Consider the following 17,905-nt stretch of genomic DNA (forward strand, 5'->3'; position numbering starts at 1 on the left):
GGAGAGAATGGCTGCCTGAACCAGGAAGACTGACTGTCTCTTCCAAATTCCCCTTAAAAGCCTTCTGCTGAATAGATAAACGTCACTCATTGCAAAAGATGCTCCCTTTAGCTGACTGCAAATGCAACCAGCTGTGGATGCAGCCAACGTAGTCATGATTTAAGTCCACGAGATGTCCTCACAGCAACAGACAGGCCAAAGCTTACCCGATGAGACAACTGGGCACCACTATCTGGCCAAGCTGACATATGTATTAATTATGAACATCATGTGTATTAATTGTGAGAATGGAGTTTTTTTTTTTGGAGAAATTCATGTTATCATTGAAAATATTGAAGGAGTAATGAGTTACTTAAAAAGCTAAATACAGAATGGAAGATAAAGCACTACTCTAATTCAGGGGCCAACAAATTATTATAGGAAAGGTAATTAGTCGGTGTTAATTAGTCAATGCTGTCATTGTGGTTGGAAAGCAGCCAGAAACAACTGGTAAACAAATGGATGTAACTGTGATTCCAATAAAACTTTATTTACAGAAAAAGTGTGTAAAGTCAGGCTTGGTCCACTAACTGTACTTGACATTTGAATGTAGTATTGATGTAAGAATGTTAAAAATGGTGTCAAGGGAGATATAGTATATTATAGTTCTTACAAAATAAAGGAAAATCTGATGCTTGGATTTATCCACGATCTATGGAAAGGCTTCCCAAAGATTTGGCAATTGCTAGTCATGATAGCCCTCCAATGGCCTCATCACTAAGAAATGGCCATCCTGCCGAGGAACCTTTCCAGGTCTCCCTTCATGTCCTGATTCCTCAGACTGTAGATGAAGGGGTTCAGCATGGGGGTCACCAGAGTGTACATGACTGAAGAGATCAGACTAGCCCCAGAGGATGGTGTCATTGCAGAACTCAGATAAACCCCAAGGCCCGTGCCATAGAACAGGGAGACCACTGAGAGGTGAGACACACAAGTGGAAAAGGCTTTATACTTGCCTCCAGCTGATGAGATTTTCAGAATGCAAGAGAGAATCTGAAAATAAGAGAAAAGTATTCCAGTGAAAGGAACGACAGCCAGAAGGCTGGTTGAAAAATACACTACTATGTTATTGATGAGTGTTTCCGAGCAGGCAAGTTTCAGGACTTCAGGAAGATCACAGAAAAAATGTGGGATTTCCACGTGTGTGCAGAAGGACAGCCTCAAAACTGGTAAAGTTTCAAGGAGTGATCCCATGACACTGAGACCCCAGGACCCCAGAATTAACAGTCCACAGAGCCGTGGGTTCATGGTGACCGTGTAGTGCAGGGGGTGACAGATGGCCATGAATCGGTCATAGGCCATCACGGCCAGGAGTAAATTGTCTAGGCATCCAAAGACTAGGAATAAAAATATCTGGGTGATGCAGCCTGTGTAGGTGACAACTTTGCTTTCTCTCTGGATGTTCATCAGCATTTTTGGGACCGTGGTGGAGGTGAAACAGACGTCAGCAAAGGACAGGTTGGAGAGGAAGAAGTACATGGGCGTGTGGAGGTGGGAGTCTAAGCTGATGGCCAGGATGATGAGCAGGTTGCCAGCAAAGGTGACCAGGTACATGGTCAGGAACAGCCCAAACAAGATGAACTGAATCTCTGACTTTGCTGAAAATCCCAAAAGTCGAAATTCTGAAGCATAGGTTTGATTTCCAGATTCCATGGGGATGCAAGACCTTTCAGTACAGAGGCGAAAGCAACATTTAATAATAAACAGACTGACATCACAGAGCTGATGATGTTCTGTGATTGGCTTTACTGGTACCCAAAATAATCAAGAAAGTTCTTCCTTTGTCCATTAATCTTCAGTTGGGGAATTCCCAAAGCTTCCAAGTTTGCTGTACCACCACTACTGCCTGAAAGCCTAATCTTGGATTCAGAGTAGCTGTACGCACCATTGCCTGATTGCTCATACTATGGCCCATGGTCCAGTGAGGTCAGCAGCAAATGGGAATTTCTTAAGTGGAAAGGATCCCAGGCCTGACCTCGCCTTGCTAAATCAGAGTCTGCATTTTGCAAGCTTCCTTACTGAATCTCATGCACATTTATGTTTAAGGAATGCTGGTATAGAGCATCTGTGGATTCCAGTCCTTCAGTTTTTGTCTCATTACTTCTCTTTTCCTTTACACCTTCCCTCATTGTTCATTACTCAATTTAGGGGAAAAATAAGGAGTTCAACGATTATGCTTTTTTTTTTCTGTGACCTGTGTGGACTTTGATACATTAGTCTCAGCTATTCCAACCGTTGTTAGCTAACTCAAGGATTAATGTTCCTTGCCATTTATTGAATAACCACTCATTTCTCCATTGTTTGCATTGCTTACATGATAATATGCTACCTTATTTAATATATGCCCATTTTGCGAGTTTATGTTTTGTTTCATTGAATGACCTGTCAGGTATCATGCTTATACACAGAATTTAAATTATTGTATGTCTATAATATTTTTAAGAATATAAAGGAATAAGCCTCATGGTTTTATTCTGTTGTTTAATATATGTATATATTTAACTTTTCATTCCAGCTTAGGAGATGAATTGAGAATAATTTTGCCAAATTTAAAGTAAAACACCATCAAGTTTTTTATTTGTCTCATACTAAACTTTTACATTAATTTAGACAGTATTATCATCTCTACCATTTTAATTTCTTCATTCATAAACAGACTATTCAAACCTTAACTTACCGTAGTCTCTTAAAATATAATTTAAAAAATTGATAAAGACCCTATGTATTAGATAACTAGTTTCTCACATATGTGTTTGTTTAGTATCAGTCCTTAGAGTTTTAGTAAACCTAGGTTAAACCCATGTGTACTTTAATAAGTACTTAGAAATTAGGTAGGAAGAATAGCACCAAATATATCAAAATAAGATTTCAAAGAAGCAAGTAAGAAATAATAAATATAAATGGATTCCTAAAGAAATTAAAGTGAGAAAGGTTTTGAACTGATAAATTTCAGAAATTATAGAACTGATAAATGGGAAAGTATTAATTTCTTATAAGGGCAATATAGAAAAAAATAAGGAACAGAAATGAAGGAAATTAAGATTGAGATAGAATAAATTAGACATGGGGTGGAGATTTTATTTCTAAAAATTTGCAGTCATTTATATCTGCATAGGCAACAAATCAATACTCTCTCAAGTTACTAATTTTTTTGAGAGAAAACATAATTAAACAAGATAACTCAAAATAATGCAGAATAGATCCACAACCAAGGAAGTAAATGGCCAATCCACACGACATTTACTTCCAAAAGTGAGACATCTGACAGACAACACAGCGATTCCTATTAATGTCATAAAGAAGATTAAAACTCATGCTATAACTACTATTAATGAACAGAGGTGTGGAAGTTCTTACTAAGCAAGAAGACAAGTAAATAGACGGGAATCATGACATTGGAAAAGCAAAATATTATCCTGAAGGTGATGAAACAAAACTGAAAACACCAATATCAAGTGAAAAGCATTAAAATTAATGATTTCAGTAAGTATTGGTACCAAACGAAATATATAAAAATAATTAGCTTTAATATGTATTTCACTGATCAGTTAAGAATGAGAATAGGAAGAGGATTCCAAAAAGAACACAAAAAAAGAACTAGAAAGACTGCTTCATATATGAGGAATTCTCAATCATTGATAACACTAATGGATTACACTCATTGGGAGACAGCCTTGTTTCAGGCATGTAGCGTTGGGCACTTCTTCACATATTATCGCATTTTATCATCCCCCAAAACTACAAAGTCGATATTAAGTCTCATTATATTCATTTTATAAATAAATATTTGTTTATAGTGAATGTTATTGAATGAAGATACGGATTTATAAATGAATGAATGAACATGTGCGAACTCTCTTATGAGAAAGGGAGACTAAATGATGAGTGAGTGGAGAATCTGGCAATTCCAGGCTAATTGAAGAGAAACATGGTAGAAAATAGATGTTCAAACTAATGAGGAAGAGAAGCCCTTAGAACTGAATTTTAACTATATAGAGAACAGACGTGGGGCTGAGAGTGAATGGAATGCAGTAAATGGAAAATCCTCACCCAGACTTAGAGACTAAATGGTATAGGGTATGTAGCAAACGGGCTTTCCTTCTCTCTCCTGTACCTCTGTCTTCTGGGAATTACTGCTGAAGCAAAAGCTCTCCTTCCTCCATCACTCTGTCTCCTGGAAGGGAAGAAGATGGTACCAGGCATGAGTGAATTGGACCAAGTGATATCTCAGGGAGGCGTACTGGAGTCTATTCCCAGCTTGGGATGGATGGACTGCAGACCAGGGCCTGAGGAAGTATTTGCTTTCTGAGGTTTCACCAGTTGAATTTTCATTGCTGCTCATCAAACAATTTGATCCCATGTTTTATGTTCTTTGAGCAGGATGACATGGTTGAAGGAATTGGCCTTAAACTTCTAGGGGTTTTGGTTGCTCATTAAATTCCCAGAGTGTAAGCTTTTGCCAAATGTTTGAATCAACACCTTCTGGAATAATTCTATGTAGAAGAAGCATTTCTTTCTTTAGTTTTGACATCCTTTTAAGTTCCCCTGTTTGTGCTCGAGTTCAGTGTTTGAATGCATAACCATGAGTTTCTTTATCTTAGAGAGGACACTTCCCTTTTCTGTTTGTCTCCATTCTGCAGAATGCCTTAAAGAGAAATTGCAAGAACCCCTAATCTGGAGTTTCTCCACTATCACAGGGAATGAGGTAAGTCTTGGTTCAAGGGTCATTGAGATCCCAATACCTTCATTCAGAGGTATGGAGATGCCACCAGAACACAAATAGCTCCATCTAGAACATACCAAGAACTTTCCTTGATTCCCATTTTGATGCCTGGTGGGTGGACCCAAGAAAGAAGGGAAATCATTGCAGATAAGAGAGGTAAAGAGAAATGAGTGATTGGCCAACTTCACTACAACTTCCTAGGGCTATCTTTCCCTTTACATATGATATCCTTCTAGAGCATGGTGATAATGTATTCAGGTTACAGATTTTTATTGGGAAACATTTTTTTTATCCAACTCCTATATGATTGATGTTTAGAAAGTATGACATTCCCTGGAAATATATACAGGCAGATCCATAGAATAATTTTATCTGGAAGTCATAAGAGGATAACAAGACTGTGAATTATCCATTGGATACATTAAATCATAGTAGAACACCAAAAAGTTTCCTCAAATAGGGCACACAATTCTCATGTCTACACTACGACTGCATCAGAATGCTTTTTCCCTTGGTTGGGCATTGTGCTTTTAAGTGGGTCAAGGTAAATGCTGATGTTATCAGAGATCATGAATATCTCGACCATGATGTAATGTCCCTGTTTCCTCCCTTGTCCATATTGGGGCCATTATATCGTTTTATGCATTATCCTTATCTGGAAACATTTCAAGGATTTTGAAATTCATTATTGGTTCCTTAAGGGGAATAATCTGAAGATGTTCATTAAACCACTCAGTTGAACCTTTAAAGAGAATCAAGGAGATCAAAGTATTTCTATTCTTATTATCAGGAATGTTCATGCTTGGATTAAATAATTGCTTTGTTTTACTGTTTGGATAATGTGGATTTTTAATAGTTGTTCCCAAGACTTCTTATCTGACATATCCCTTCTCATCTTATTTATCAACCAAACCCCAATTTCATTTGGAGATGGTTAGATCTGTATTACCATACATATTACATTCTCTTTCAATGACGGATATCCAGTGAGGCTGTATAGGAAGTTATGATATGGGTATAGGGAATAGTCTTTATAAGTCTTTCCCATTTTCTTTACTATCTTCTTGCCTGAATTTGCACATGACACTGGAACTCTTGCTACTGTCATAGTTGGAAATCCGTGCCCTGTGAATGGGAGAGTAGTAAACTCGAATAGAGCTAGTATGCTGGTCCCTTCTTACTAGGGGAAGAATAATAATCCTTTACTTTTTCAAACACTTTTATTTGAGTTTTTCTTATTAATGTAACCAAATATTATCCTAACAAATAAAAAGTATTCGTTTATTTTCACTTGGATTTACCAAGCCAGCTCAGGGTCCTGATTTTGGCAACAGTGTTAACATTTTCCGGTATGTATTTGTGTCAATCCTTGCTTTCTCTTATAGCCCCATTCTATCCTTTGGCCACAATATTTCTCTTGTAATGTACATTTAAGTTATTTTTGTTTGTCCTATCAATTGTGTAGGTTCCCAAAAAAGATTGTTAAAACGTGTTATGTGAATGAGCGAAGGGGTGAGTACACGGTGTTTTTCTAATGATATTGGATGCTAAGAGTTGAACACCTGAAAGTATCTGCCACTCCACAAACATTCTATGAGGTGCTTATTTCACTTGTTTTAATGAAGAAACAGGGATGCAGATATAAACAATGTTTCCATTGATGTGACCTAAGGGTCCATCAACTGCTACTTGGAAAAGGCTGAATTGAACTCAAGCCTGTCTAACGTTAAACCACTTTTCATTCAAGAATCATAAATAATAGGAAATGCTAAAGTAAAGCAGAATCCTGAGAGTCTAGAAAACTAGGCTCCTAGGAACTGGGAAACTAGTTTCTGGTAGGGATGGAGAAAGATCCTGGAAATTTCCTTCAAGGTGTATGGGGGTAGAGAATAGGAAGTTAAAGCTTAAGATGTACAGAGTTTCTGTTTGGAAAGATGGAAATATTTTTTAATGGATGGTGGCAATGGTAGCACAACATTGTGAATGTAACTAGCTCCCTGATCTATATATCTCAATGTGGTTAAAATGAGAAATATTAGATTGTATATACAGTACTAGAACAAAAATTAAAAAAAAAATTCTTGGAACTGCACAACACAACTGTGAGCCATAAGTTAAACCATGGGTTATAGTTAATAGTACAATTATAAAAATGTTCTTTAATCAATTATAACAAATGTACCATACCAATGCAAGACGAATAGGAGGGTGGTACGTGGGAAGCCTGCGTTTTATTCATGATTGCTCTGCAGTAAAAAAAAATTTGTAAAAAGAAAGGGCATGAGAGGGGTTGGACCACACAAAGCCTCTTCCAAGCAGGGACATGAAACACGAAGGATTTTGAATCAATCCCACTTCACTATCTCATTAAGCTGACTGGTAAATAAAAATTCTACTTCTTTCCACACCGCACTCCCATAGGACTTACTAGACAATGTGGTCCCTCCAATGGCGCCACTGGATGGACATGATTGTACTGGGTCTTCTTTCCTTGTGAAATGTGTGCAGGAAGGGCAGGGAGCTTGTGTCATTGTTCAGAGAGTCAGGGAGACCAAGGCAATTTTGTCTTTTGTCACAGGAAGCAGCAAAGGGAGAATTTTCAGTCTGGGGATCTAGAGACTGAATTCTCAGAGCATCTCATTAAATGCACTGTTTACTTGTTACTCTCTTCTCTAAGCTCTTCAGATCCCTGGAGGCCAAGGGATTAGAAATAAAAGCAAACTTTTCTTCCTATTTGTTCCCCATGGGCTCAGCTTTACAGTCAGGGGCATATTCCTTCCTTATCAATGGGGTGATTGCTCCTGAAAAAGGGTCCCCTGTCCATATGACCTCTCCTTTAGGGGACATCTCAAGGGCCAACCCATGAACAGCTAAGCTGTTTGAGTCACATTGAGTCACCATTCCTTGACTCAGAGTTGTGATGATGTCATCTGACTACACCCAACATATAGAGAATCTTCCCTGAAAACTCATCTCATCTTTTATTAGGGAAATTGTAGGTTTACAGAAAACTCATGCAGAAAGTACAAAGCTCCCATATAACTCCCCCTTTTTTTGACACCTTGCATTAGTGTGGTAAATTTGTTAGACTTGATAAAAGAATATTATTATCATTGTGCTATTAACTATAACCCGTGTTTTACAGTAGGGTTTACTGCTTGTGCTGTATAGTCATTTTTTAAAAAATTGTTAACTAATAACATATATTCAAACTAAAATTTGCACGTTAAACTACATTCAAATACATAATTCAGTGCTATTAATTATATTCACAATGTTGGGCTGCCATCAACATCCTCCATGGTTAAGACTTTTCTATCACCCCAAATGGAAACTCCATACAAGGTAAGCAGTAACTCCCCATTTCCTACCTGCACCCCAGCCCCTAGTAACCTCTGTTCTAGTTTCTGACTCTATGAATTGGCTTATGTTAATGATCCTTCAATAGTTGTGTCTGGCTTATTTTATTCAGTGTGATGTTTTCAACATTTATCCATGTTGTTGCATTCATCAGAACTTCATTCCTTTTGATGGATGAGTAATATTCCACTGTATATATAGACCATATTTTTTTTATCCATCCGTTGGTTGATGGACACTTGTGTCACATCCATCTTTTGGTAATTGTGAATAATGCCACTATGAACATGGGCGTGCAAATGTCTGTTCATGTACCTGCCTTCAGCTCTCCTGGATATATATCTAGAAGTTGGATTTCTGGGTCATATTGCATTTTTTTCTTTTGCATGGGCAGACCCTGGGAATCAAAGCATATGGTTATTTTATACTTAAATTTCTTAGGAACCACCAACCCATCTTCCACAGTGGCTGCGTCACTTTATATTCACAACAACAATGAATGAGTGTTCTTATTTCTCCACATCCTCCCCAACACTTATTTTCCATTGTTTATTTTTTAATAATAGGTGGGATGGTTTGAAATGATTTGTGTAGCTTAGGAAAGTGATGTTTGAATCCAAATCCCATTTTGTGGAGGCAGCTGTTTGTTCTAATCCCTAATCAGCATTGTAGTTGGAAGCTTTGATTAACATATCTCCATGGCGATGTGACTCAATTGGTGTGGGTATTAAACCTGATTATTCCAGGTGGGTCTTTGATTGGTTTTTACCAGAGTCTTTCAAAAGAAGAAGCACTTTGGAAAAAGCTAGAAAACGATAAGAGAGAAAGCCATGAGGTTCTGAGACAGCAGAATGCTGCAGAACCACGAACTAGAGAGTTCATCAGTCAGCGACTTTTAGAGAAGAAGGAAAACACCTTCCTGGGAACTAGAGAGGAAGCTTGCAGATGATGCTGTGTTTGCATTGCACCTTTCCAGATGAGAGGGAAACCCTGACCACGTTCACCTTGTGCCTTCTCACTTGAGAGAGAAACCCTGAACTTCATTGGCCTTCTTGAACCAAGGTATCTTTCCCTGGATGCCTTAGATTGGACATTCCTATAGATTTGTTTTAAGTGGGACATTATCTTGGCCTTAGAACTGTAAACTTGCAACTTATTAAATTTACCTTTTTAAAAGACGTTCTGTTTCTGCTATATTGCATTCTGGCAGCTAGCAAACTAGAACAGTAGGCATCCTAGCACAAACAAACTGGTATCTTATTGTGGTTTTGACTTGCATTTCTGTAATGGTTAATGACATTTAGCATCTTTTCCCATCCTTTTGGTCATTTGGATTTCTTCTTTGGAGGTATATCTATTCAAGTCTTTCCTCCTTTGAAAAATTGGGTTGTTTGTTTTTTTTGTTGTTGAGTTGTAGGATTTCTTTATATATTGTGGATATTAAACCATCATTGGATATGTGGTTTCCAATTATTTTCTCCCATTGTGTAGATTATCATGAAAAAATCCTTCGAGGTATAAAAGTTTTAATTTTTGATGAGGTCTCATTTATCTATTTATTTCTTTTGTTGCTTGTGCTTTGGCTGTAAAAGATAAGAAACCATTGCCTAATAAAATGCCTTGCGGATGTTTCTCTGTGTTTTCTTCTAGGAAGTTTTTAGTTTTGTTTCTTAAATTTAGGTGTACGATCCATTTTGAGCGATTTTTGTATGTGGTATGTGGTAGAGATTCACCTTCATCCTTTCACATATGGACAGCCAGGTTTCCTAGCATCAGTTTTTAAAAAGAGACTATGCTTTCCCAATTGGTGGGATTTGGCACCAATCTTTGGACTCATGGGTTTATTTCTGAACTCTCAATTCAATTCCATTCATCAATTCCATCAATCAGTTCCATTGATATATCTATCCTTGTACCACTACCATGCTGTTTTGCTGATAGTGGCTTTGTAAGGAGTTTAAAATTGGAAAGTGTGAGTCTCCAACATTGTTACTCTTATTCAATATTGCTTTGCTCCATGGGTTTGCTTATTCTTTTGTATAAATCTGATGATTGGCTTTTCCATTTCTGAAATGGTTGTTGGAATTTTGAGTCTGTAAATCACTTTCAGTAGACTTAGCATCTTAACAACATTCAGCCTTCCAATCTGGAGTACGTGAATGGTGATCCTTCTAGTGAACACAAAACTCTCCAGTCTCCTGGAGCTTGCAGTTCCTCTGGAAGCAAATCACAGGCATTTTGTGAGCCACAGGAAGCACAAAGTACATTCTTAAGGGAGGCCCTGGTTGAAAAAGCAGAGGAATCGAGATGCAGAGAACCGGAGACCCATTCAGCAAGTGCAAACAGTCTAACATGCCCCTTTTCAATCAGAGGCCAAAAACCTTCAGGAGTGCAGGGACAGGGAGATGGGGAGAAAGTAAGCCAATGCACTATCCAGGGACTCCTCCCACGTCCCACACACCTGAACCCCCTTCACGAAGCCCCCACCTGGCTCCAAACACCCCTGTCTCCCCATGCATCCCTGCCCCACACCCCTGCTCTGTACATGTGCTCAAGGCTGTCCCACCCCAACCAACCTCTCCCACGCACATACCCTACCCCTTTGAGACCAGAACACCTGCACCCAGACCCTCGACCCCCAGGTCTCCCTCCCTGCCTGCTACAGATGGTTACCTGAGCATCTGGGCAGCAGGGGTGTCCTTCCTACCCTGGCCACACCCACACCCAACCCATACAGTCGCTCAACCCCACCCAGCCCCCCTGAGCTCTGCACACGTGCACATAAATATCCGGCCCTTCCAGACCTGTCCACGCGTGTGCCCCCTCTCACGTCTATGTCCCCTTTGCTCCAGGCAAGTGCTGACCTGCACAGCCAGGCAATCTGCCCCCAGTCCATACAGGCACAATCCCACCCGCCTTCCCCTGAGCTCTGCCAATGCACACACCAGGCCCCTGCCCCCCGACCCATGCAAGCATAGGGCCACATCCTCCTCCCTGGGCATTCACATATCTGTGCACTGACCTCTTGACCCCTGCACCCCACCACCTCTGCCCTGCACATGCACACACTTTTCCCAACCCCCAGCATGAGTGCTCTTCTCCCACACCTGGCTGGTGCTCTCCTGGTCATTGGTACAACATAGCCCAGCCCTGCTCATCAGCTCTCCATGGGCTGGGCTCTGTGTTTACACAGTGGCACATCTGCATCCTGACCCGACCCCTTCTCCTCTGCAAGGACATACCGTGCCCTGCCTTCCCTGTGCCCTGACTTCTGTGTCCTGTACACCACACTCTGACCCCCACAAGTCACACACTCCACGTGCTCACCTACATCCTGCCCACATATCAGCCCCAGCACATCCGCACAGCCCTACTTCTGTGTTCCATATGCCGCTCCCTACTCCTGCACCCCAAGGCCTGCCTGAGCTGCACCTCGCCCCCATGACCCCTGCACCACACCTCCACAACCCCACACCCCACACCCCATGCTCACAGGCACCAACATAGCCTTCCGGACCTATGCACACACCTGCAATGCAGCCATCACTGTGCTGTTGTGCCCTCCCCACACCCTGCATCCTGCTCTATACCCATCCTGCAGAAACAAAGTTGTAGACTACTGAGGCCCGTCAACCTCCAAAGTAACCTATCAGGATATTTACATACTGAGAAGACAATAGATGAGAAAGCGTGGAGAGAAGTAATAAGATTTTTCCAAGGCCAGAGTTCAGACAGAGGAAGTCATGGTATATAAATGCTTTTCTTTCTTATTTTCTGTTTTAATGTTATTCCTACAGTGTGTTTTCCTTCACACACCAAATAAGTGATTATAAACCTTGTGTTTCTCTCTTGTCGAGCTCACTCTTTTTATTTAAAAGGGTTTATTACAAATTTAGGCATTCCCACATTAATTGCAAACAGAATTTCTCTTATGTATGATTTCTTTGTTTTATTTCAGTCAGAGTTGTGAATGAAGATGCTTCCACTTTCATTTCATTTATATTGTGAATTCTCTCATGTCATTTATCATCAGACTGTCATCTGAAGGCTTTCCTATACAGATCACATTCCTATGGATACCTTTCGGTGTGAATCCATTAGATTGACTGAAGTCGTACTAAAAGCGCTTATGCATTAATTATAAATGGTGTTTCCTCAGTGGATTAGATCTCTTGTGTGTTAAGAGTTAATTACATGGCTGAAATCTCTCTTGTGTACAAAACATTTATACTGTGCATTTTCTCATATCATCATTTGTCTAAGAACAATGATGGGAGGCTTTCCCACATCAATGACACAGAAATTTTTCCCTTCAAGGTGAATTCTCTCATGTTGCCTCAGCGCAGAAGAATTGTGAAGGTTTTCTCACATTGTTTACATTCATACAATTTCTCCCCAGTGTGAGCTTTTCATGTTCTTTATGATGAGAACAAGGAGTGAAGTTTTTTCCCACATATATAGCATTCGAATGGCTTCTCTCCCATGTGAGTCCTTTCATATTTTCTAAGGCCAGAACAATCCATGAAAGCTTTCCCACATAAATGACATTCATGAGGTTTTTCTTCAACGTTAGTTTCATTAAACTGTCTAAGGACAGAGGTTTGACATAATATTTTACCACTCAGATAATATTCGAAAGATTTACATCCAGTGTGAACTTGCTTACATTGAGTAAAAGATGACTGGTTACTGAAGGTTTTACCAAACAGCTTTTAGAAATAGGAGTTCTTTTCCACATGAGTTAACATGTGTTGAGTCACAGTGAATCTGAGTGAAATATAGCAAATCATTACATTTAAAGGATTATTTCTAACGTGAAATCTCAAACACATGATTGCAGATATGTCTTTCCCGCAGGTAAGTTGCATGGATGTTGTTTTTTTCTTTCATTTTTGTTTACAACCATTTCCTCTGCCTGAACTTTGGCCTTGGAGAAATCTTATTACTTCTCTCCACACTTTATCTCTTACTCCAAGTGGGAAAGCACATCTGATTTGCAGACCTGATATCCAGTTTGCACCAGATGATTAATATTATCCAGCATCACATCTCTGAACAGATATTTCAGAGATGTGTTCAGGAGAACTTACACTTCTTGAGACAAGTCTGAGGCTATGTCTTTGAAGGTCACTGACTCCATTGTCAATAGCTCAGCTGACAACTGTCTTTTGGTTTTTCACTCATAACCAGAAAAGCACTAGGGGTTCAAAGGGTTTTGATAATGAAAGAAATTTCACATCAAGGCAGTAAAGCAATGCTTTCTTCCTGAAGACTGGTGTTCCAAGACTGAATGCTGGCAATCCTTAAATCCTGTATCGAAGGCAAGCACATGGTTGTATTTCCTAGTCTGACCTTTTTTTACATTCTGTCTTCTTGCTTTCTTGAGTTTTCTCTCTCTGAATTTCATGCTTTTATGAAGGATTTCCATCTCACTGAAGTGAGACACACCTTGTTATCATATGCTAAAGCTGCTGCAATGAAATATATCTGAAATGGGTTGGCTTTTAACCGTGGGTTTTTTTTAAGTTACTAATTACAATTATAAGGCCGTGAAAATTTCTAAACTAAGGCATCCACAAGAAGCTACGTTCTCTGAGGAAAGGCTCCTGGCATCCAGGGCTCCTCTATCACATGGGATGTCACATGGCAATGTCTACAGCTCCTTCTCTCCCAGGTTTAGCTTCTGTCTCAGTTGCTTTCTCACTTGGTTCCTGTGGGTCCTTTCCTTGCATCTCAGGGGCATTTCTCTCTGTCTGTAACCTTCACTTGGTTTAAACTCTCCACTCTCTATGTCTGTCTCTGTGGGTTTTTTTCATCTTTATTCTCTTTATAGAGAATAAGTAAAAGTATTAAGACACGGCTTGAGTTGGGTGGCTCAATTTCCCTGGAAAAAACCCAATCAAAATGTCCCACCCACAATGGGTTTGCACCTACACTAATAGATTAAAAGAACATGGCTTTTCTCAAAGTACCTAACAGCTTGTTCTAGTTTGCTAGCTACCAGAATGCAACACACCAGACACCGATTGGCTTTTAATAAAAGAGGGTTTATTTCATTAGTTCTTCAGAGGAAAGGGCAGCTAACTTTCATCTGAGGTTCTTGCTTATGTGGGAAGGCACAGGATGGTCTCTGCTGGCCTTCTCTCTAGGTCTCTGGGCTCCAACACCTTTCCCGGGGTGATTCCTCTCTGCATCTCCAAAGGCCTGGGCTGAGCTGCGAGTGCTGAGATGAGGTATGCTGAGCTGCTTGGGCTGTGCTAGGTTGTGCTCTCTCATTTAGGCACCAGCCAATTAAGTCAAACATCATTCATTGGAACAGGCACGCCTCCTAGATGACTGCAGATGTAATCAGCAACAGATGAGGTTCATATACCATTGGCTCGTGTCCACAGCAGCAGAACTAGGTACCTTCACCTGGTCAAGTTGACAACTGAATCTAACTACCACACAGCTTCAAACAAGCACATACCTTAACTAATATAACTTCATGAAAAGGTCCTATTTACAGTGGATTCACTCCTGCAGAAATAGATTTAACTTAAGATGTGGTACATACAACTTCAAACCACCACATCTTCAAATCATGTGAATTTGCTTTAGCTTCTCTGAGACCTTTTCCAAACTAGCGATTATAGAATCTTCATTTCATGCACTGTTGCAACATGGTTTATTCCTTTTAAGTATTATTGTACAGCGAGACTTATCAAAGAATTCTTTTTATTGTGAGTTTGCCAGCTGGAAATCATGATATTCTGTAGGAATTTTTAGATTCAGGATTATTCCTGGAAAAAATTGTGTATTGATTCAGAGAAACACTGAAAGGAATATGCAAACTATTTGAACTCTCCGGTGAGATAAGTTGGGGACAGGCCCCTCCCGGCTGAACCGTATTGGATCCTGAGAGGAAAAGTATGTCACTGCTGCTAATGATTAATATAAAACAAGTATGGTGGTTGGGAGCTGTCTGCACCCCAGAAAAACATGTTCATTTCAGGCTTTTTGATTTCTCTCAACAAGGTAAGAAATGGTTTCTTGTGATAGTGTTTTGTTTTTTGTATTTGCAAACCTTGTATTAACTTAAATGTTTGGTTTTCACAAGTTATGCATTCTTACCATAGAAAAGCTTTTAAATTTCTTAGAAAGAAGACAAAGAGAAAATATCTCTTACCTCCTGTTAATATTTTGGCATAATTCTTATTAATTGCAATTTTATTGAAATATATTGCATATGCACATACCGTATAATCATCCAGGATATACGCAATGGGTCACAATGTCATTATATAGCTGTGAATCGATTTTTGAACGTTTTCATTTTACCAAAAGTAAGAATAAAAATAAAGATAAAAAAGAATGCTCAAAACATCCCATGTATCCATCCTCTCCTAGTATTTATTTATTTTTGTCTTTACTTTCTACTCAGCTGTCCACACACTGGATAAGAGGGGGATCAGTCACAAGGTCATCACAATGATGTGGTCACATCTTAAAAGCTATATAGTTCTACAATCATCTTCAAGAATCAAGGCTATTTTATTGCAGTTCAGCGGTATTGGGTATTTCTCACTAGCTATTCCAGGACACCAAAAACTGAAAAGAGATAGCTATATACTGCATAAGAATGCCCTTCAGAAAGACCCATTGACTCTATTTGAGTTTCCATATAATTATGGTGTTTGAATAAGCCAACTATACAAGGAAAATTAGATAATGTACTACCAATAATAGAAATTTTACACAAAGTACTCATTCTTCCCTTTGGTTCCACACAAAATTTGAAGTTTAAAAATACAATCAATATCATCCTTTACAGCTAAATGATGACACTGTGACCCACTGATTGGCCCTTTACTCTTTAGTCTGCTTGACCTCTGCCCTACACAGATCAGCTTCATCCACAATTCTAATCAAAGTCTGATTACTTTTCCAGTGTCTTAAACTAGATTTAAGGGACATTTGCAGAACACTGCACCCAACAACAGCAGGGTACAAATTCTTTTCATATGTTTTTGAGTCATTTTTGTTCCTTCTCTGAAAAAGTGTCTGTAAATAAATTCTGCCCATTTTAAAAATTGAGTTCTTTGTCTTTTTGTTGTTGTTTTATAGGATCTCTAAATGGAAAAAATTCCATTTACAAAGCAACAAAAAGAATGCAATATTTAGGAATAAATCTGACCAAGGCACAAAAGATCTATACACAATAAACTATAAGAAATTGCTAAAAGAAATCAAGGAAGATCTAAACAAATGGACGGTCAAACTATGTTCATGGATTGGAAGACTAAATACAGTTCAGATGTCACTTCAGCCCAAATTGATTTATAGATTCAATGCAATACTAATTAAAATCCCAACAACTTACTTTACAGAAATAGAAAAAAATAATAACCAAATTTATTTGGAATGGCAGGTTTCCCCGAATAGCTAAAAATATCTTGTGAAACAGGAATGAAGTAGGAGGTTGCCTGACATGTGGTTTCCAAATATTGTCTCCTTTTTATGTAAAAAAAGTAAAAAGGCAGCCTTTTTACTTTTGATGAAGCACTTTGATGCACAATAGTATGCAATGCTTAGGAGATTCCATTTTATCTATTTATTTTATCATTGTTCATGATTTGGTTGTGATGTCTAAGAAGCCACCTTATATCACAAGATCTATAAGCTACTACCCTACATTTTCTTCTAAAAATTTTATGGTCTTAGCTTTAATATTTAGGTCTTTGATAAATTTTGAGTTAAGTTTTGCATAAGATGTGAGACGGAGTTCCTCTTTTATTCTTTGAATATAGATATCCAGTTTTCCAAGAACCATTGTTGGATAAGCTTCTTGTCCCATTGAGTTGACTTGACTGCCTTATCAAAGATCAATTGTTCACATATGAGACAGTCTATTTCTGAACACTGAACTCATTTCCGTTGGTCAGTATATCTATCTTTGTGCCAGTACCATACTGTTTGGTAGCTTTGTAATATGCTTTAAAGTCAGGTAGTGTGAAACCTCCCACTTCATTCCTCTTTCACAAGATATTTTTAGCTATTCAGGAAAACCTGTCGTTTCAAATAAATTTGGTTATTGTTTTTTTCTATTTCTGTAAAGTAAGTTGTTGGGATTTTAATTAGTATTGCATTGAATCTATAAATCAATTTGGGCAGAAGTGACATCTGAACTATATTTAGTCTTCCAATCCATGAACATAGTTTGACCTTCCATTTGTTTAGATCTTCCTTGATTTCTATTAGCAATTTCTTATAGTTTATTGTGTATAGATCTTTTGTGCCTTGGTTAGATTTATTCCTAAATATTGCACTCTTTTTGTTGCTTTGTAAATGGAATTTTTTTCTTGATTTCCTCCCTAGACAGCTCATTGCTAGTGTATAGAAAAACTACTGGTTTTTGGGTGTTGACCTTCTACCCTGACACCTTGTTGTACTCATTCATATCTCTAGTAGCTTTAATGAAAAATTTTTTGGATTTCTGACATATAACATCATATCATCTGCTAACAGATAATGTTTTACTTCTTCCTTTCCAATTTGGATGCTTTTTCTTGTCTTGTTGCTTTAGCTAGAACTTAAAAGCACAATGTTGAATAACAATGGTGACAGTGGACATCCTTGTCTTGTTCCCAGTCTTAGGGGGGTGTTTTAGTTTACTACTGTTGGAATGCAACACACCAGAGACGGATTGGCTTTTAATAAAAGGGGATTTGTTCCATTAGTTCTTCAGAGGAAAGGCAACTAACTTTCAACTGAGGTTCTTTCTTACATGGGAAGGCACAGGGT

At 38.7% G+C, this 17,905-nt stretch overlaps 1 protein-coding gene across 1 annotated transcript; it reads right to left on the reverse strand.

Annotated features, from left to right (window-relative positions):
* Positions 1-756: 756 nt before the first annotated feature.
* Positions 757-1,692, reverse strand: LOC143649194 (olfactory receptor 7C1-like). Its single transcript, XM_077119385.1, has one exon. The coding sequence runs from the start codon at positions 1,690-1,692 to the stop codon at positions 757-759; it is 936 nt and encodes a 311-aa protein (XP_076975500.1).
* Positions 1,693-17,905: the final 16,213 nt, after the last annotated feature.

This window comes from Tamandua tetradactyla, chromosome 11 (assembly GCF_023851605.1).
Source record: "Tamandua tetradactyla isolate mTamTet1 chromosome 11, mTamTet1.pri, whole genome shotgun sequence".
Lineage (NCBI taxonomy): Eukaryota > Metazoa > Chordata > Mammalia > Pilosa > Myrmecophagidae > Tamandua > Tamandua tetradactyla.